The sequence below is a fragment of the Typha angustifolia genome, chromosome 9 (assembly GCF_048772165.1).
Source record: "Typha angustifolia cultivar Huaian chromosome 9, ASM4877216v1, whole genome shotgun sequence".
In the NCBI taxonomy this organism is placed as follows: domain Eukaryota; kingdom Viridiplantae; phylum Streptophyta; class Magnoliopsida; order Poales; family Typhaceae; genus Typha; species Typha angustifolia.
The window spans coordinates 2,572,594-2,592,803 of NC_133247.1; the positions used below are offsets into that span (position 1 = coordinate 2,572,594).

General features: G+C 39.7%; 4 protein-coding genes across 5 annotated transcripts; 3 read left to right on the forward strand and 1 right to left on the reverse strand.

Moving 5' to 3' along the window:
- Positions 1 to 3,762: 3,762 nt before the first annotated feature.
- LOC140767021 (protein SAR DEFICIENT 4) lies at positions 3,763 to 6,500 on the reverse strand. Of its 2 annotated transcripts, none has more exons than XM_073106763.1 (3): positions 5,364 to 6,500; positions 4,245 to 4,333; positions 3,763 to 4,148 (listed from the first exon to the last, which is right to left on the reverse strand). In XM_073106763.1, the coding sequence occupies exon 1, from the start codon at positions 6,400 to 6,402 to the stop codon at positions 5,401 to 5,403; it is 1,002 nt and encodes a 333-aa protein (XP_072962864.1). In that variant the 5' UTR covers positions 6,403 to 6,500; the 3' UTR covers positions 3,763 to 4,148; positions 4,245 to 4,333; positions 5,364 to 5,400. The 2 variants fall into 2 exon arrangements, with proteins under 2 accessions (XP_072962864.1, XP_072962865.1); XM_073106764.1 differs by having other exon boundaries at positions 4,213 to 4,333.
- A 327-nt stretch (positions 6,501 to 6,827) lies between these two features.
- On the forward strand, positions 6,828 to 11,336 carry LOC140767020 (G-patch domain-containing protein 1). Its single transcript, XM_073106762.1, has 11 exons — positions 6,828 to 7,046; positions 7,646 to 7,730; positions 7,863 to 7,942; positions 8,065 to 8,089; positions 8,166 to 8,256; positions 8,336 to 8,402; positions 8,630 to 8,726; positions 8,845 to 9,011; positions 10,470 to 10,697; positions 10,774 to 10,890; positions 11,044 to 11,336. Exons 1-11 carry the CDS (start codon positions 6,969 to 6,971, stop codon positions 11,098 to 11,100), a joined length of 1,092 nt encoding a protein of 363 aa, XP_072962863.1. The 5' UTR covers positions 6,828 to 6,968; the 3' UTR covers positions 11,101 to 11,336.
- Positions 11,337 to 12,059: 723 nt separating this feature from the next.
- On the forward strand, positions 12,060 to 14,313 carry LOC140767022 (2-C-methyl-D-erythritol 2,4-cyclodiphosphate synthase, chloroplastic). The gene is made up of 3 exons (XM_073106766.1): positions 12,060 to 12,523; positions 12,607 to 12,737; positions 13,946 to 14,313. Exons 1-3 carry the CDS (start codon positions 12,199 to 12,201, stop codon positions 14,177 to 14,179), a joined length of 690 nt encoding a protein of 229 aa, XP_072962867.1. The 5' UTR covers positions 12,060 to 12,198; the 3' UTR covers positions 14,180 to 14,313.
- Positions 14,314 to 15,695: 1,382 nt separating this feature from the next.
- Positions 15,696 to 18,890, forward strand: LOC140767031 (probable serine/threonine-protein kinase At1g01540). The gene is made up of 7 exons (XM_073106775.1): positions 15,696 to 16,531; positions 16,951 to 17,055; positions 17,154 to 17,276; positions 17,852 to 18,022; positions 18,106 to 18,235; positions 18,314 to 18,523; positions 18,678 to 18,890. The coding sequence occupies exons 1-7, from the start codon at positions 15,969 to 15,971 to the stop codon at positions 18,780 to 18,782; spliced, it is 1,407 nt and encodes a 468-aa protein (XP_072962876.1). The 5' UTR covers positions 15,696 to 15,968; the 3' UTR covers positions 18,783 to 18,890.
- The last annotated feature ends 1,320 nt before the right edge of the window (positions 18,891 to 20,210 follow it).

A 20,210-nucleotide genomic window follows, 5' to 3' on the forward strand; every position in this document is an offset into this window, starting at 1 on the left:
CATTTTGGATTGATAACGTGTCAATTCATAATCTTGTGTATGAGGGTGGTTCTAAATGAGTTTGTGTTTAGTATAATTAAGTTTGAGTCATAAAAACAAGTTGATCGATCTAATTTGATTATTAATAGGTATTAAATAATGACCCGATAATAATCTGCTTATAATCTATTAATTCAGTTACAACTTAAATAATTTATTTATGATTTTAGAAAAATATTCATAACTCGGATAACTAAATAAATCCATTTATTAAACATGTTACAATAATAAATTCCATTATTGTTTAATATTTCTACGATTTTAATAAAGAGATTGCGATCATATTGACTTAGTTTTAATCCGACACAAGAGACCTCATCTGAATTATTAAAAGTGAAAGTTGCATTAAAGTATTATTTCCTGGCTCTAATTCCACCGATATCTATTTAATTAAGAAAGGCTAATCAGCTATTATCTGTACCCACACACCCAGGTTCTCCATGTGTAATTTTCGCAAAGTATAAGGGCAGATAACGAAGGCGAGGAATACACGAGCCGGATGCGCTAGCCCACGTGTCAGGAAGCAGAGCGTCGTGTGGGAGTGGACGACTGCAACGGTCGCAGGAAGCATCTCCTAATGCGCTACGTCGTGGGTTTTACGCGGAGGGGAAATGCCACACGTTAACCCCTCGCTTGCCTTGTCCCGCCGACCCACCCTATCCATAATTTTCTCTCCCATAATGTCTGTGAATTCGTGTTCCCTTCACCCCACTACCACCCGCCCAAATACTACCATCTTGCCATCTGTCAACGTGAAGAAATGGAGATCGTGAAAGCTTATAATGGTCAATTATTCTATTCCTTTAGCTGACTTGGATCTTCTTGTTAGGTGGTGATCTGAATCGATGTCTTCGATTGGACCCTACCATATTCCGAATCAAATAAAAGCTATAAAAGTTTGGGATTAAAATTCCAATAAGAGACCAATTCAAACTCTACATGGGAAGACAACAACACATGCGTCGTGGTTCCACTGAACTGGTATTTGTTCTCCTAACAATTTGGGGAAAATGTTCTATGTTTCATCTATTTAAGGAGAAGAAAATAAGGAGAAAATTTTGATCAGGCCGACACTCGAGCACTGAGAAGGAATTGGTGGTCCAGACACGTAAGTGACGGAGTGCGGTTCTAGTCGATGATAGCAGTTGCAGTTTAATATATTCTGGCAATTAGGATTATGACACCTATACTTCCTGAATCCGAAAGAGACTTTGTAGAAGATAAGCATCAGCAGCAGTGATAGTTTCAGATATATTCCACACTTGTAGATCATAAATGAACGTAGCAATCATCTCTCATCTATACACACATCTTCTCAAAAAGTAACACAAACTTTTATGAAATGCTATCAAAGTTCAGAAATAACAAAGATGCCCTTCAGACAGGCACATGCTTCTCTGAATCAAAAAGTAAATGGCAGTGATTCATAAATTGGGTTAAAATCCTGTTGCAAAGAATTTGAATTTAAAATTTGAATTTAAATGATCCCTCCCGTATATGATATATCATCCTTCATACCTTCAAAAATAAAAAAAAGAGCCAACAGCAGAACTAGCTAGGCATAGGAAAATCAGAAATGTAGGGTCACACCTGCAAACTTACATATATTTTAATTATCATAAGTAGATAACATGCACAACTCTCAAGACAACAGTCAAGCCATCTATTAGATTAACTAGCAGATCGGCCATACAACTGAGGCACGCCATTTAGATTAGATAATTCCATCATGGAATCCTTATTCAAGCCAGTGTTATAAGCATCTTCCCATGCTGGTAAAGACAATGCAGTTTAATTATCTCCAAAGAGGTAGCCAAGAGAAGAGCATCCACCAGGTGCAGACTGGACCCGAGTTGATGGACGACCCTGAATAGAAACAGAATCATTCTAATCCTCTCATATATGAAGAAACAATCGAAATCTAGAAATGTAATCATCTGCTTACAGTAATGAAGTTTCCCATGTTTGGGCCATGAGCTCTACGATAGTTGTTGGAATTTGGTTTAGCTGCTGGTTGAGTTACTTGGCCTGCAGCTTTCATCTTGCCATCATCCGACGGAGGTTTCTGAGTCTTACTGTCCTTGATTGTGGGTGGAAACTCATCTGGTTCAAAGAGGTAACCAAGTGAACTTTGTCCACCACCAAAGCTCTCACCTCTGCTCATTTTATTATTCCCTTGAGTAGATTCAGTTCCTTCCTCTGTTGCTGTTCATGCAAGGAGAATGGCCCATTTATAGTATCACTCGGAAGAGCATCAGAGGAAAAATATGGCATCATGATGTGCAATGCACATGCATGGATGGTCATACCATGCATATTAGGTACTGCATTGATGCAATCTGTAAATTTTCTTTATCTCTGACCATACATGGGTCGAGAAAACGAGGGTAGTTAGAATTGCTCTGGATACTATCAACATGACTATATATGGGTGTATTGTTCCAAAGTGCAATGATACTATTATGATACATTAACACCGCTAATTGAAAACTTAAACGTAATTTCTTCAGCCAAATATTAGATAGGTCTTGAGTTTTCCCTCATATAAGATCATAAATAATTACTTCAGTGCAACTTAGCCATGTCTTGGATGAAGCTCAAAAAGAGGTCGAGATAAAGAGGTACGAAGAAATTCTTTATCATGAAATTAAGTAAACACTTGCAAGCCATATATGAAGGCAATTACTTACTGAAATAGTAAAATTTAGGATTTAATTTCAGAGCCAAAAGAAACATTAAAGTGAACAAAGTACCCACTTAGAGTTTAATGATCAAACCTGCCAGAGATGAAAAGGAAAAAGTTATCTGACCTACTTCAATTGGTCCCAACTTATATCTGAAGATGAAGTTCAGCTGTAACATCAGCTCGTGCATCTATGACGAGATCAGATTTGAGGCTTTAATAGCTGTTCCTGAAGCAGGTAATATTAGAATTCTGACAAGTAGTTGGAATCTCTTACCATCTTATTGAATATTAATGCTTCACACAAATGCATCAATCAGTTGCTAGAGCCATTTCATGTTGTTTCTGACTTATTAACTTCTCCATGGCATGGACAGCAATAGAGATGCATCATATAGATCGTAGAAATATCACTTTGCAATGATAAATATCAGGGTGTGATCATTGGTTCTATGAGTCACTTAACCCTGTAGGGAGATTTGCATATGTAACACACAAAATTTTATAGCAAATACAAGTTAAACTTACAGATATGTGCCTCTTAAAACTAATTCCAGTAGATATATGGCAACCTAAAAATCAAGAATCTGTTTATACATCCTCTAAATATTTTACAGTTACATATTATATTTACCTTAAATTTAGTTGGCATTGTTTGATGGAAGGTATTTTTTATGTTGAGGGTAAACATGAAATACAAGTGATGTTCTTTCTGAATAGAAACTTGATACCAACCTACCATTTGTACCAGTGATGTCCTTTCTGGATAGATATTGGATATCATATCTTACCAAGATAGGAAGAGATCAACTGGTCACCATTCATTGAATAAACACAATTTTTAGCTTCCCTGTTCTTTTTGAAGGCTATGCTGTTACATTGGGTCAATCATGTGATCATGTCCAAACACCTCAAGTGGTAGGGTACATTGCTGTTCTCTTCTCTTTTTTTGAGCTTGTCCTATGAATGATATTGATCAGGCGTACTTGGTGGTTACTCTAACCAAACACAAAGACAGAGAGGGTGACCGCTACTGCACATCTTAAAAGCACAAGCATTCCTGATAATTTACTGTATCATTTGATGCTTTGCCTTTCATGAGAGTTGTGATCCATCAAAGCTGAAATGGAAGTCTAGTTCTCCAATGGCCCAGCCCTCTCATTAGATCCAGACCTCATACTGACTTTCTTCCCTTTAAGAAAAGTCATACACCATGACCATAGCATACATGTTAAGTATATGCATGTGATATGGTGCATGTGTTGAAGGATTGCAACGTCAGAGATATATGCAGGTCCTCAGTGACTAGTATTTGTTTGGTTGCTATGATTAGCAAACTCCTGTAGGATCTCCCTGCATGTTGCCATACTGAACTCTACCATTGAGCTTTTCTCTTTCCATACTGTTCCCCAAGTCGGCATCGCTTCTGAAATAGTAAAGTTGTTAGGATATAACACATAACTAGTATGGCCAAAGAATTTACTGCTTACTCATGCGCTAATCATCAAAGGGGCCTCTTTACCATTGCTTTCATTGGGCTTTTGTCTTATTTTTCTGCTCTGGAAATTGAGTGATGATTAGCCTTTGATGAGCCTGAGTCCAAAAACATGTCTGCAAGCAGCAAATTAGAATGGAGTAAGTTTTAACCAAAAAAGAGCTTCGGAATAATAACGTAAGTAAATATGCAGAAAGAAGCACCCATTGCAAAATACAGCAGTCAAGTGAAACACAAATGGATGTATAACCGAGTCAGCCACAAATATGACTGTAACTACAAGTTTGCTACTTTTCATGAAAAAGATTGCATATATGAAAGGACAGAGTAGAAGAAAAGAGAGGTTACCACAGAGGAAACTGCTGCAAGAACTCACTGAGGACACCTTAGAAGCAGCAAAATAGATTCCAATTTCAGATGGTAAGCTGGGAAAGTAATTACGATTAGGATTTAGGAACAGTGGGCAAATGGTTTCAGGTGCGACAGAGGTGGAACAAGATCCGCCAAAAGGCTTTCATGGACTGAATAACTGACTTTACCTTTGATTCAGCATTATCAATAAAAAAACAGGGATGAAAACGGGTGTTGTTGGCATCCAGGGGATCAAAGCTTTTATACATTAACCATAAGTTACATTGAACAGGTATCTGCTGGCTCTATTAGAAAGTGAACCACTTGCTTTTAGAACCAGCAGGAGTGGAGAGAAGAAAGAAGAAATCTAAGTGCTCATGATTCTCAAAACCAACACTACCAATGCCCTTCTGTCTTGCCAATTCTATGTCAATCCTGGCCTGATGCCGAGACAATCCCATGATCACATGCAGAAATCTCAGCTGCCCCAGTGAAAGACCAAGAGGATTTCTTCAACAAATAAAGAATAATTAGATAGAACAGGTAGGATCATCACTTTTGAACTTCGATCTTAAATACACTATCGAGTTTTGTGAGTGACCTATAAAACATTAAAGGTCTTCCCTGCTAAAGCTTTAAGAGCATTCAATAATCAATACTCCATCTTCTCTTTCAAAGGTTTCTTTTTTGATCAAGGAAATGCATAATATAAATTTGAGCATAATATTCATAACCAACATAAATAAGGTAAGAGTACAAAGAAATCGAGCTTCTCAAGGAATGAAGAACACATACAAGAGCTAAATACGATTACAGCGAACTTTGTGCTAATTCACCGCTTCATATAAGTCTCATAAGCCAATTGCGCGGCTAAGATATCGACCACTGCCGTCCCGACAGACTTAAACACGGTCAACTCTTCCTCATCCCTCCTCCCAACCTTCTTCCCGCCGACCAATTCAACCAATGTCCCTGCCACATCCTCCCGCGTCATAACCCCTCTTTTAAATGCCCCGACGAGCTCTCCGGCCTCCTCCATTGCAGTCTCGAAATCCACAAACACCCTCCCCCTCATCAACGCCTCGTCGTCGCACTCCCTCATCGCCGGAGTAAATGACCCTACCAGATCCAAATGCGCCCCACGTTTCAGCAGTTCGCCCTTAATTAGCGGATCCAACGAGCTCGTGGCGCAGCTGACGATGTCACTGAGCGGGACGACGTCGTCCAAGAGCTCCGCGTGCTCGAAGGTTGCATCGCCGCCGCGGTGGGTTTCTTGTTCTTGGAGGAGGTGAGCTAATTCTTGGGCCTTCTTGGGTGTGCGGTTCCAGAGGATGATGCGGTTGATCGAGGGGCGGGCGGCGCGGTGGGCGGCGACGAGGTAGGGGGCGAGGCTCCCGGCGCCGGCGAGGAGGAGGACGGAGGGGGAGGGGCGGGAGAGGAGGAGGGACGCGAGGGCGGAGACGGCGGAGGTGCGGAGGAGGGTGAGGACGGAGCCGTCGAGGGAGGCGAGTGGGCGGCCGGAGAGGGAGTGGAAGAGGGAGTACGATCCATGGACGCCGCCGCCATGGGAGGAGGAAGAAGGGAAGGAGGTGACGAGCTTGACGCCGAGGTAGGGGAGGGAAGGGTGGGAGGACCAGGATGGCATGAGGAGGAGGAGGGAGGAGGGGACAGGAAGAGGATAGGAGAGGCGGGGAGGGGAGTGGATGGAGGAGGAGACGGAGGGAAGAGTGGAGTGGAAGTGGGGGATTAGGGTTTGAGGTGGGAGGAGGGAGTGAAGGGTGGAAGAGTCGAGGTAGACGAAGGGTTGAGCAGGAGGTGAAGGGGGAGCCGCCATGGTTAGTTGGCAGAAGACTGTCTCTCTTTTTTTATTCTGAGAAGAAGTAGCAGAAGACCGTCACTGGAGGAAGTCGCAGCATCATTTCCAAGCAAAGGCAAGGCAAGGTGATAAATGTTCCAGTGTGACCGTCGGTTGACTTATTTTAAAATCCGATCCGTTATTTCCCCTAAGTCAATCCGATCCGGGGTCCTGGCCTTGGTTAGCGAATCATCCAATGACGACGGGTCTGGATCCGAATCCTAACTATTGTATGGGCCTTTTCCAGTACTTCACTGGGCCCATTTATACGAGCAAGACTGGATCCAAGGGTGGGCTACAGGCCTACAGCCTACAAAGGTTTCGCATCCTCACTAACTGGAGAGATCCAATACGCATCTGACGGTGTAAGTGACGCCGAGACCGCTTTAAAACCTTGCCTCTTTCTTCTTAGGGTTTCCTCTCTAACTTCTAGTTTCCCGTAACTTTGTTGTTTGGACCTTGGATCAAGCCGGCAGTTTGGCCGGTTCGGAGGCGGCGACTCGGCGGCATCGTCGTCAGGGGCGAAGAGCTGTTAATAGATAGACATGGCTGCGCCCGAAGCTCCCGCTTGCTACGTCGGAGTCGCCAGGAAGTCCGCCGCCTTCCGCCTAATGAAGCAAATGGTATTTTTATCTCTCTTTCGATCATCGCAAGATTTTGAATTTTCTCCTTATTTGTTTGCATGAAATCGATTTGATGGCTGTGAAATTGTTTCTTTGAGTGGCTTGTAAAGGTTAACTTCTTTGCGGTGAGTTCGCTAACTAATCTGTATAACTTGTACATGCTACCTTACTGTTAGGTTTTTATTGGTGTATGTGCTGGTTTGTAAAATCTGATCCTTTTGCATGCCTACGATCGTCGATCTTTCCAATAATCTTTGCTGTAATAATAGGTCTTGGTGTGACTCTATGTTATAATTCGACAAATTTGACATCAATTTCACATAAGCTTTTAGTAAAAGCTCGAGTCTAATGGAACATGGAGAGTAGAAAGCAACACATGTAGTTGCTGTTGTACAGCAGTATGGTACATGCCACAAGGAGATGCATTTCGTCATTCTGGCAAAAACGGATCAGTCTAATTTGTTATTCATGGCTTGATTTCCAAGTTTTTCTTCTCTTGTTTGTTCTGTTACTCAAATTGTATATTGTGGAAATATATGCTCAATTGAACATTGAAATCCTTTTCATTTTCATACTTTTCCTTTCTATTTTTTGGGTAGGGATGGGAAGAGGGTGAAGGCCTTGGTAAGGACAAGCAAGGCATAAAAGGATATGTCAGAGTGAAAAATAAGCAGGATACTACAGGTAATTAATGATATCCTTTCTGTATATGTTATGCTGTTATGGACTTGTATTCACAAATAAGACTTGATTAAATACTCCATCTGGCAGTGATGACTGACAGACTTATTTGATGATATGTGATCTCATTTGCAGGTGTTGGTTTGGATAAGACTACAAATAATTGGGTGTTTGACACCTCTCAATTTGACAATATCCTTAAAAGTTTAAAAGTGGTAAGCTCTTCTCTAATCAAGCATGATTGATAATTATGTTTCGTGAAACTGCTTTTAGTTCCTTGTCATGTTCTGACATCTCGATAATTGCCCTTTTCCATGATTCTTTCTTGGAATGGTAGCAAGCTGCTGAACCTGTTATGGAAGGTACTTCGAAAGTGAATACTTATTCTTTTGTTGTCTTATCTCATTGAAGCCACATTTTCATCACATTCATCTGCAGAAGTAGCTGACGGAAGTGATGCCCATGTTAAGACTGGAAAAGATGCATCAGAAAATGATTCAGTCGGCAAAGCCACCCGTCCTCAAGGAAGGTTGGTTCTGTTTTCTGAAGTTTATACTTATTTCTGTTCTTCCTGCTTTGTCTTTCATTCTGTTTTAAACTTTTAATAGGTACAAGAAAAGAGAGAGAGGGAAGATTGTGACTGCATACTCAGCAAAGGATCTTCAAGGAATTCTTGTGAGCTTGCAAACCTCTTGACTTGCTTTTTTTTCCCATGTTGCACAGTTCTGTAAGTAATAATATTATTTGTTGATGAAATTGATGGTGAACCGTGAGAAACCTGGAAATTGGAACATGATTTAGAAAAACAAACTGAGATAGTTTGACATTTTTCTTTGTTGCCCTTTAAAAATTCTCTGCTTAGTGTAATTTATGAATCTTGAAGTTATAGTTGGCACATGCAGGGAAACAAAGTGGAAGATAATTGCCAGATGGATCTTGATTTAAAGAGTGATCTTACATTTTCAGATGTATCGGAAAGCAGTATAAGTCAGGAAGAAGGTGTGCTTTGCACATCCATATTAATATGATAATTTATATCTTCAGTGCATAGTTCTACCCATTATATTTCTGGCTTGGCAAGGTAAAATTTCTCTTTTTATTGTGCACATTGTTGTAGACACCAAAGTTGAAGATGCGAACTGGTGGGGCCACAAACATGGGTTCATATCAGGAGGTTTTCTTGGAACACAAATGTCTACAAAGAAATCTTGTGTCGATAAAGATTCCAACAAGCGCAAAACATTTGCTGAAGAAGATCAAGAAAATCTTTACAAACTTGTCCAGGTGAGTAGTCTCTTGATTTAATGTTTTTCTATAGAATATAGATCATCTCCTGTCTGAGATGTGTTCTTTACTTCTACTGCACTATAATAGTTTCTTTAGTTATAAAGTTCAAGCCTTCCAGAACTTCTGGATTTATCTACGCTGCATCTACTTTAGTGACTATGTGTTATTAATTTGAGCAGATCAAATGGTTCATTTCTCAATTATATGTTTATCTATAAAAATAAATCAAATTACTATCAAGCTGCATGTGGCTGGAGAAAAAGTGATACAATACTATTGTATAGGACCTGCGCAAATGTGTTTGGAGAAAAAGTGACTCTGAGAGAGCCAGTTTCTATTTACTTTTCCCCAGCTCTTTTCTTTGAATATTGGATATTTGAATTGGTCAAATTTCCAATTGTTTCTTACTGCTAACGTCCTAAAAGACTCCACTTCATAAAGATAAACATGGCTATGCCAGCCTTCTTATACTACATGTTCATGGGCAATGATGTGCTGAACTCTCGTTTGTTGGGAAGAGAACCCTGAAGTACTGGCTTTATAATATTTTACCTACTTGTTATCTACTCTGTGAAACACTTTTGGAGATAAGTTGTATCTATAAACTTTCATTTTCTCGCATTCCTTAATAGGCAGGTTTAGAACCTCAGGAAGTGACTTTGTTCCATAAATTCCTATGTTCGTTAAAGTTTCCTTCTGTTACTGCTGTATACCATCAAAATGGGACAAATTTAATGTCGTAAAGATCTATAGTGCCCTTGTCCAATTGCTATTCCACCATGAACTCAATAGTGTCTGAAATTCTGAATTAGATGTAGTTCCTATGGACTAACTGCTGCATTGACCTTCCTGTTTCAAGCTCAAGTTAAAGAATGTTGCATAATTGGTTTCATAATTGGATAGTTGTATAACAACTGTAGAAGGGAGAAACAAGACTGCTATGTGAGAATGCTTCTTTTGAGTATGAACATATGCTTCTTTTAAGGATATCCCAGTTAAACCGATACTGTTGGCATCCGAACGCTTAAGAATAAGAAAGAGGAATCTTATGAGCCCCTTTAATCATCTCATTGGCATGAATAGGTGATTGTTATTCTGATTCTTCTGAACAAGCAGGTTAGAAGTGTTATGTACACTCTTTAGAGGTTTAGAAGCTTACTGTTGTTCAAGTTGAGTCTACTTGAACTTTAATCACCCACTTCTTGGTCGGTGGACATTGTCCTTTCATGCAGCAGCTGTGTGATCCTTCATGGATTGAACAGCTCTCATGATGCATGATCCTTCATGGATTGGACATAGCTTGTAATTTTGGGTTTTTTTGCACATCCATTTATGGTGAGATCTCTAAAGTATAGATGAAGTTTATTCCTGGAAGTACATCACACATTATTTTTACAGTAATGAATCATATTTATGTCGTAATCTTTTTCTAAACATTTTGTTCACCTTTTGCAGGATAAAGCTACAGCTGGGAAGCAGGGGCTTGGCATCAAGGGACAACCCAAGAAGATTTCTGGCTGTCACTGGAAGGGAAAGAAGACATCATTCAGTGACAGTGAAGGTGAATATTCTGCTGATTCTGGCAGTTTACCAGAAGTGAAGCAGAGCGATGAAGTGGAACAGAAGATTAATATTAATTCCAAAATCAAGCTGAAAAAGTTGTGCAAAAAGCTCCTTTGTCAGGTCTACATGTCATTCTTGTCAAGATTTGTTTGCTGGTAGTTGGTATTTTATTGCTAGCTGACATCAGTAATTGCAGGCCCCTTCACATTCATTGAAGTTAAAGGAGCTTAAAGTACTTCTTGATGCACATTCAGGATCTATCTTTGCCAACTTTTCTTCAGAACGTGATGCTCTATCCTACCTAAAGAAGAAGGTATATATATATATATTACATCTTTGGATAAATTTCTTTTGCACGATAATTTGTAAAACTAGTTCAATTTTATCTATCAATCATGGCAAGCTTGTGAATTGAATCATATATAAGGATGTTCTAATCATGGCATGCTTGTCAATTTCAATGCAGTTAGAAGGCAGCAGGACATTCCGTTTGGAGGGTAAGAAGGTAAGCCTTACCTCGTAAAGGAATTTGGAAGTGTGGGCATTTTTGCGAGGATGTATAATCTTGCAATCATCAGGAGTTCAGATCTACTGTGATATTTGTGGTGATTGATTTAGCTGTGTAGGATATATATTGTAGCGACTAATAGTCTCTTACTGTAAGAGAACGAAATTTTGTAAGAGGCGGTGAGATTGTATGTAGACCAATCGTGGAGGTGAATCTCATTAAATTAATTTATCATCATGACATTAAAATAAGCTGAATTGTGCTTTCTTCCTATTCTTGTTGACAGAGTTAGAAGATATTATGAGATACAGATCCTTGTCGATCTTATCAGAGATGAATATCCAGGCAATGCACATAGACAAGCCCCTAGAATAATAATGACTTCTAACTCTCTGTATTTAAAGGAGTTTTAAAGCAGTCTCTTTTCAATCTTTAAAGCAACACCAACCAGACCGGTCATCCCTACTATTTATTGTAGGTCACTCTTGGTAATTCAGTTCTATTTAGTGTCGTAATTCTTTGCTTCAAATCAAACAAAATGCTAGTAATATTCTATTTTCGTATTCGCCATGTTACATTGTTACACGGATGGAGACAGGATGATAGAAATAAGTGCATCTAACTAAACATTGCCACATGCCAATTGCCACTCGGTGGCATAGCTTATCGGGCCGAAGACTTTATTTTGTCCCTTTTTTATGGGATTCCTTTGTTTCACACCTTATATTCTGCGTTCATCTTAATTTGTATCTTCTACTTTTACTAATTAATTTTGTATTTAAATTAGACGTTTGTTTTTCTCCTTAAATCTTAAAAACACCCTATTTATGTTGTTTCTTGAAAAGAAAATGCCTTAAGGGTGATCCAGGGTGCTCTTCGGTATTTTAAAAAGACACGGATTCGAATTACAAACAATGAAACGACATATAATGTTGGGTGTGAAATGAAGATATTCCCTTCTCCACCGGGAATTTCAGGATAACCTGCGTCATTCTGTGCATTAAAGTGAACTGTACTCGGGTACTAACGGTCAAAAACCCCTCCCGAGTCCTGAATCCGGACTCCCTTCTCTGGCTTGCTCGCCCTCGCTCTCTCCCTCTCTCTCAGTCTACCATGGCTTCCTCCATCTCCTTGGCCTCTCCAATTACCCCTACGACATCGGGAACTCGAAGTGTCTCTCTTCCCTCCCAAAACCCTAGCTCTATCACCTTCTTCGCCCGACCTCTCCGGCGTCATCCGAGCCTTCGGCCTCCGACCGCCGTCGCCGCCATCCAAGTGGAGAAACAGGATTCCGTGAAGCCCACGACGAAACCTCCTCCGGCGCTTCCCTATCGAATTGGGCATGGATTCGACCTCCACCGCCTCGAGCCGGGCCTCCCGCTCATCATCGGGGGCATCGACGTCCCCCATGATCGCGGCTGTGAAGCCCACTCGGATGGTAATTGGGCTACTATGGTTATCTGTATCGAATTGGTAGAATATGGGGGTTCATCTAATTTGGTATTGTTCGTGATGGCGCAGGGGATGTGTTGCTCCATTGCGTGGTGGATGCGATATTGGGAGCGTTGGGTCTCCCTGACATAGGGCAAATCTTTCCAGATTCTGACCCCAAATGGAGGGGTGCGGCTTCGTCGGTCTTCATGAGAGAAGCTGTGAGTTTTAATTACTATTTGCTCTTTCTATATGTTTGTGCAGTAATCTTCCCTGAGAATTAGGGTCTCCTTTGCCATTTCTCTTTACTATGTAGGATTAGGGCTCAAGATTAAGTCTTGCTTTTGTTATATACTGATCTCCTTGTACTTCTTACTACTTCGATGGAATCTATACTGCATCTTCCACGTAGGTCTCGTTTTTCTTTTTATCATATAAATAGACCAACCTAATGGTTGAATTGACCTGATTGCTTGCTTGGTCTCTACAAAAAAGAAGAAGAAAACTTTATTTTATATCTGAAAATTTTGTTGACCTTCCATGTTATAAGCCAACTGAATTCTCAGGGTTGACGAAAGGCTAGGGGGTTCTGATTTAACCATCACCTAGACAATTCTGCTTGATGACAAAGATGTGTATATATATATATATGTTTTGAGTCAAGATAGCATTCATATGCTATTTCAGTGAAGTTGTTATTGCTGGTCTATCGTTTTGCTTAGTGAAACCTTGCAGAAATAGATGGACAGAATCTTGAACTAATGGAAGAAGTTTTAAGTTGGATTGCGAACATTTTGGCCTGGTTTTTTTTCTTATGTCCAGATTGTTTTCCATGACACTAACATACTATCACATGGGGTATGATGGCAAATCTCACCAATCACATTGCATATCTGGCACATGCTTGTGGTTTTATCATGCTCTTTGTCTTACTTCAATTTCTTGAGCCTATCATGCCCGCAGGAGAACAATGTATCTTTTGCTAATCCTTTTAGTACCTAGAAAGCATAAACAGTTCATATGTAGTAAATGAAGTAGATTTACTTGATCAATTTCAACAAATAATAGGTCAACTACAATATGTGTACCTAATGGTTTGGCTCATCCACATTACAACATATAACTTGCTAATTAAGAAAATGTATTCTCAGTTATAGGCACTCTTACATGGAATAAAAAGATATGTAGTTTTAGGTTTTACATTCATACAAAAGCTATTCTTCATGAGTATTCTTGTAGGATGCTTCTAAACTGCTTTTTCATTGTTCATATAGCCTATTTGTTTTCTCGAAATGTTTCTCTCTTGAATGTGGTATAGTCAATTTTGATCAGGTCCTTTCATGCTAATTGCCGCAATCTATTTATTACTTTCTATATCATTCTTGTCAGATATTTTGATTCTGTAATCCTTATTGCAATTCCATTTCAGGTGAGACTCATGCATGAAGCAGGTTATGAGCTAGGAAACTTGGATGCGACTTTAATCTTACAAAGGCCAAAACTGAGCCCACACAAGGAGGCCATCCGGGCCAACTTAAGTGAGCTACTTGGGGCTGATCCTGCTGTTGTAAACCTCAAAGCAAAGACGCATGAAAAGGTCGATAGTCTTGGAGAAAATAGAAGTATAGCAGCACATACTGTTGTTCTTCTGATGCGGAAGTAAGAAAACATAGATGGACACCAATATGAAATTGTCACTTTTACATACTAGAAAAGGATGATAAGCATTGATTAAGATGTATCAGAACCAAGTTATAAGCTTGAACATCATTAATGCATTACAAACCCTTGAGTAAAGTATCAGTTCCTCTGAAATTGTAGCACCTCTGTTTTCAACAATATACTGGTTTTCTGTTACACCTGCTGATATGCACCCTTCATAAGTAAAGTGGATCTTGGTACATCCTTTGCTGGCATAGGAGAGACTGCCATCTCTACCTGCAGAGGTACTTGATTTGAAACATCAACAAGGAGAATTCATGTAAGCTACCTTCTCAAGCAGCAGTAACTGATGGCAACCACCAGCATTATTTTTTTTAAACCATTGGCCAAGGAGAAAAGAGTTTAAGACAACAGCATAACTAAGGTTTGATGATTCTTATTGTCTTGGATTATGTTTTAGAAATTAGAATATTGATCTTGGATAACTAGCCTTCAGTGATTTAGAACAGCCACTGATCATTAACCCACCGATATGGCTGATCTACTGTTTATTTACCTGGTCTTACAGAGGAAAATAGATCATAAGAAGTTAAATGCTAATGCTTTAATCCTCTTAAGACTCAGTGCAGATGATGCAGTTTAACTGGTACGAAAAGATGTATTATCCGGGGAATCTATTTACTTCAGTTGCAAGTCATCCTTTCTCCTCTGAAGTGAAGGCTATCCTCTTTTAGAGGATGGGAAGACTCACAATGATATTAAAGTGAAATTGAGCAAAAGCTCCACCTTGCCCATGCATAAAGAGAAGCAAACCAAGCAAAAGCTTCATTAGAACAATACCTCTATACTGATTTTCATGTGCTTGCATCCTGTTCAGAAGAATATCTTGAGACAAAATTTTTTGCTTTTAGTAAAGACTAATTGTGCTCAGACATGCAGCATTTAAACATTTTTCCACTCTTACTTTCCCTATAAATAAGCTTGCAACGAAGATTGATGCCTCAACTTAAACCAAGAAATCCAATTCTCTTGCCCGTCAATTGCCTGACGTGGAGAATTGGAGGCTTATATATATATATATATATAACTTTCCTCTTTGAATTCTTAAATATTGGTAATAATAAGATTAGGATTTTGTGCATCAATATAAATTGTGTGCATTTTATAATGAAAAGTATATATTTAGTACAGAAAATGAAAGCTTAGCATTAACGGACCTTTTACAACGTAATTATATTTTATTTTTAAATAATAAAAATTATGTGAAATTCTACTATAGCAAAATGTGTATTTATTATTATAGAAAATATATACACATCACTTTTTAAAAACCTAATTTTATCGACTGAAAAAATAAGTATTAAATTGCAAATGCCCCCAACATTAAACTGAATAATTGTATTCCGATCCTTTTCCGCTCTTGACCCCGGTTCTTCCGTACAATTTTCTTCCAACGCTTTTGTCACTCACAAGTGCATAGTGATCAGTGATGTCCTAATCTAACCGACGGACTCTTCTTTTCTGCACTTACTACATGCAGCCACAGGAACTTTTCCCAGACAAAGACACGTCATCCTCTCCGGTGGCCACCATTAATAAACTCCAAACAGCAAGCTCATTAAAGATTTCCTCGTTTCCATCTCCATCTCAGCTTGATTTCCATTTTGGTACACTAAGTTTTTCACGGTAGCGAAGAAGCCCTTCTCCATCTTCATATTACCATCTCCATTTCCAATCTTCTTTTGAATTTTTTTTTTGATGTATAGTTATAGATAGGAGAAAGAAGAAATATGTCAATTTTAGACGCAGGATTCATCAACTCCTGGTTATCACAAAAGACCTCCATATTTGGATTAAAGCTATGGGTACTCCTCGGCATCTGCGTCGGAGCTTCCATCGTCCTGGTCCTCTTCCTCTTCTCTCTCTGCCTGTCCTCTCGCCGCCGCTCCACGAAGCACCTCAAGCTCCGTGCGCACGAATCCACCCCTCCCATCTCTAAAGACATCACCGAGATCGTCCACCACAACCGTGAAGTCCACGTCGACATCGGCAAGGCGGAGAACCGTGTGGTGCTCGGGGAGAACCGCCGTAATCCGGCGCCGCCGGTGTCGTCGTCGACGACCGGGACGGCGAGCAGCGGCGAGGCGGCGGCGCCGTCGATGACCGGAAACGGGGGACTGCCGGAGGTGTCGCATTTGGGTTGGGGGCATTGGTACACGTTGAGGGAGTTGGAGGAAGCGACGGGTGGGTTGGCCGAGGAGAACGTGATCGGGGAGGGTGGGTATGGGATCGTTTACCGTGGGGTTTTGGGCGATAACACCGTGGTGGCGATCAAGAATTTGCTCAATAATAGGTATTTGTTGAAATGCCTGACTCGGATTTCCACTTAATATGGTTTTTCGAGTAGAAGTTTGAATCTTCTGAAGTTATAGATTTTGCTCTTCTTAGTAACTTGTTGGTTTTGTTATTTGATAAGAATTGCAGGTACTAATTAGTGGCCTGGTCCTAGTTGCATTAAGCCTTTCTTTCTCTTTGGATTAAAACAAATATATATAATTTTCGAATATCTGGTTGTAGATTAGTGATTTTGTTTAGTTATTTGCAGCATATAGATGGATTATTGGATTTCTGGTGCCCATTCTTGAAATGGTGTTTCCTTTTCAGATTTGTTGTTATTGTTCTCCTTCTCTTTCATTCCTTGTTTTCATTTATGTATGTGAAGACCCTCTTAATAATAAACGAGAGTTGTAATGATTTTTTTAATCTACTCAGGGGACAAGCAGAAAAGGAGTTCAAGGTGGAGGTGGAAGCTATTGGGCGCGTTAGGCACAAGAATCTGGTTAGATTGCTCGGTTTCTGTGTCGAGGGAGCTTATAGGTACTGCGGTAGCTCTTACGAAATTACGCCTATCATTTTCCTTGAGTGTTCTTGTTTTGTAGTAATGGAGAATTTTGATCCTTCTCTGTTTTGGCTAGGATGCTTGTGTATGAGTATGTAGACAATGGTAATCTGGACCAGTGGCTGCATGGGAATGCAGGGGATGTGAGTCCACTGACTTGGGTTATGAGGATGAACATAATACTTGGAACGGCTAAGGGGTAAGATATTTTTCTCCTGCTAGTTCATAAGCTAAGAAATAAATCGATCAATGACCCTTCTGCAGTGAAGGTTCCATGCATTCATTCTTTTTCTTTTTCTTTTTCTTTTCCAGAGGAAACTTACGGCCAACTCTATGAAAGTGATACAGGTCTCTGTTATTTCTGTTGGCGTTCTTAGTGGTCTAACCTTATAAGTGATAGACTGATAGATTTACTTTCTTGATATGCATTTCCTTTTTCTCCTCAAAATTATATCGGGAGGGGTAGTTGCAATTAGTGTAGCAGATATCCTCATGATACCAGAGCTCCATGATCTTGTTTACTAGTCAATCTCTGAAGTCAAGCATCATGTGCATCTGCATCACTCTTGTTACGATACACTAATGAAAACAAACTGATAGAAATCCTTTAGTTTTTTGAACGCAAGTGGTGAGGGTATTGATAGTCATCCATTATCTTATTTGCTGGTCAATTTCCGAAGTCAAGCATCATGTGAAGGGCTTTTCTCCACCTGTCCTTGTTTTACTTAAATATTAAACCGTGAAATCTTAAACTTTTCTCCACCTTCTATCCAGGTTGGCCTATCTTCATGAGGGGCTTGAGCCAAAGGTTGTTCACCGTGATGTTAAATCTAGCAACATACTTCTTGACCGACAGTATAACCCAAAAGTATCAGATTTTGGGCTTGCCAAGCTCTTATACTCAGAGAGGAGCTATGTTACAACTCGTGTCATGGGTACCTTTGGGTTAGTCTAAATGAGTATTAGCAAATTATATACAATTTCATAAAAGAGCCTAAGATTTACATGACTGACGATGGATATTGCAGCTACGTAGCACCTGAATATGCTAGCACTGGAATGCTAAACGAGAGGAGTGATGTTTACAGCTTTGGAGTATTAACCATGGAGATCATAACTGGCAGATCGCCTGTAGACTACACAAGACCACCTGGGGAGGTTGTTTCTTAGATCATACTCTCTCCGATGATGTATTTTTAATTTGAAGGTAGATTTCTCATACTGTTCTCCCTTCAGGTGAATTTAGTTGAATGGATAAAGAACATGGTTGCAGAGAGGAAAATTGAGCTAGTGGTGGATCCTAACTTATCTGAGAAGCCTTCTTCCAAAGCTCTCAAAAGGGCACTTCTGGTGGCCCTTCGGTGCGTGGATCCTGATGGACATAAAAGACCTAAAATGGGACATGTAATCCACATGCTTGAAATGGATGACTTGCTATTCAGAGATGTATGCCCAAAACTCTGAGCTTAATCTATTTTTCACATAATGCTTAACTTGCCAGTTCGCAGAAAACACGTATAAGCCCTTAGTATTAGAGTACCTTCTCTTTTTTAGTTTCCTTTTTTTTTTCCTTGACTTCTTGTTTTAATATCTATCTCAGGATCGCAAATTAGGGCGAGAAGCTCCCTCTCGACAATTGGACAGAGACAACTCGAAAGAAGATGGCAGGTTTGGCAAGCTGGACCATCAGACAACATGGAGATAATTGATACAAGTAGGAGACTAACTAATGAGTTTTTCTAGCATTCAACTGTCAGCACATATCTTTCAATATCAGTCATTAATTCTTACATCCTCTTTGCTTGCATGTTGATCTCTGCTAGGAAATTGATCTCCTTTTCAACTGTATGGTGGGAATTGTCATCTCATGCTTATACTATTAAACTATAAAATTACAGATAAGGTATTCGAAACTGGTAATTTATTGTCCCAGCTCATACTCATGACCAGCTACTCCGATTACATTGAACTAGTATTTGTCTTTCTTCCAGACTCTTGAATATGCTACCCTTTCAAGTTTGGATACCCCTTGTGCAAGAATTTTTTCATGTGTGATCACATGCCCTGATACTACATTTAATAACCTCCTTCAATGCTAAGTTGGTTCTATTCTTGCACTGTACCTATCCCATTGCAAGCATTGTATACCTACAATACGTGGCTTTCCACATATCATGCCATATGCCAACGATGGTAGGTGCCATTACCATTAAGATAGCTAGTTCTGTCGACCTGTAGGTGGATTAAATTGCAATATTTGGTAGTATATGGGTCCAACCATTATTCCTCGTAAAAGTTATCTATTGTATCTTCTCTAACCTTTGTTCTTTGCTAGTGTATATACTAGTTTAAAATCGAGGCAATTTTAAATTTTCGATGCCTTCTAACGGCTACTTGGTACCTTTTATATTAGAAATAATGGATAGAAGAACGCTGTTCTCTGGAATTGGGTGGTCCACATCGGAGTGAATGCTGTGGATTTTGCTTGCTTACTTGAACATTAAACAACTATGAAGGACAAAAGCACAAAAAGAAAAGAAGACAAAAGCAAAAATAAATAGAAACGACAAACTTGGTGACTACTGCCTGCCATTAATAAAAGAAGCATCGCACCACACGGAAAAGATTCGTTGCCCCTGTGAAACGCTTGTTCTTGGCTTTTGAGACCGAACCAAGTGCCTAAGCATACTAGGAAAGAGTGAACCTCATAACGTTCATCTACCCAATATTGAATTCAAAACTAGGGGCTTATAGTTGACGCAATACATACAAGAGTACTCATAAATTTTATCCGTAAGTCAAGATACTTGTATATCTAAAGCTTAACTGAGATCATCTTTTGATGGTATATTATGAAATCCACTTATTTCAATTATACATCAAAGTATGTTGCAGTATGTTCCCAAGACACCAACTAAAAACAATGGATTCGTCGGCGCCAACTCGTACAAATATATGAATCAGCACAAGTATCTGCTATATGGTGGTTGATACTTCTCCACATTTAATAGATTCTATAAGTTTCAGGGGGTCTAGCATCTGCAATCCTAAACCTAAAGCTCTCCATGCCTCTTACCTCCACCCTGCTTCCTTTCTCACGCCTTCCTTCTTCATATCAGCTTTCATCTTTGCT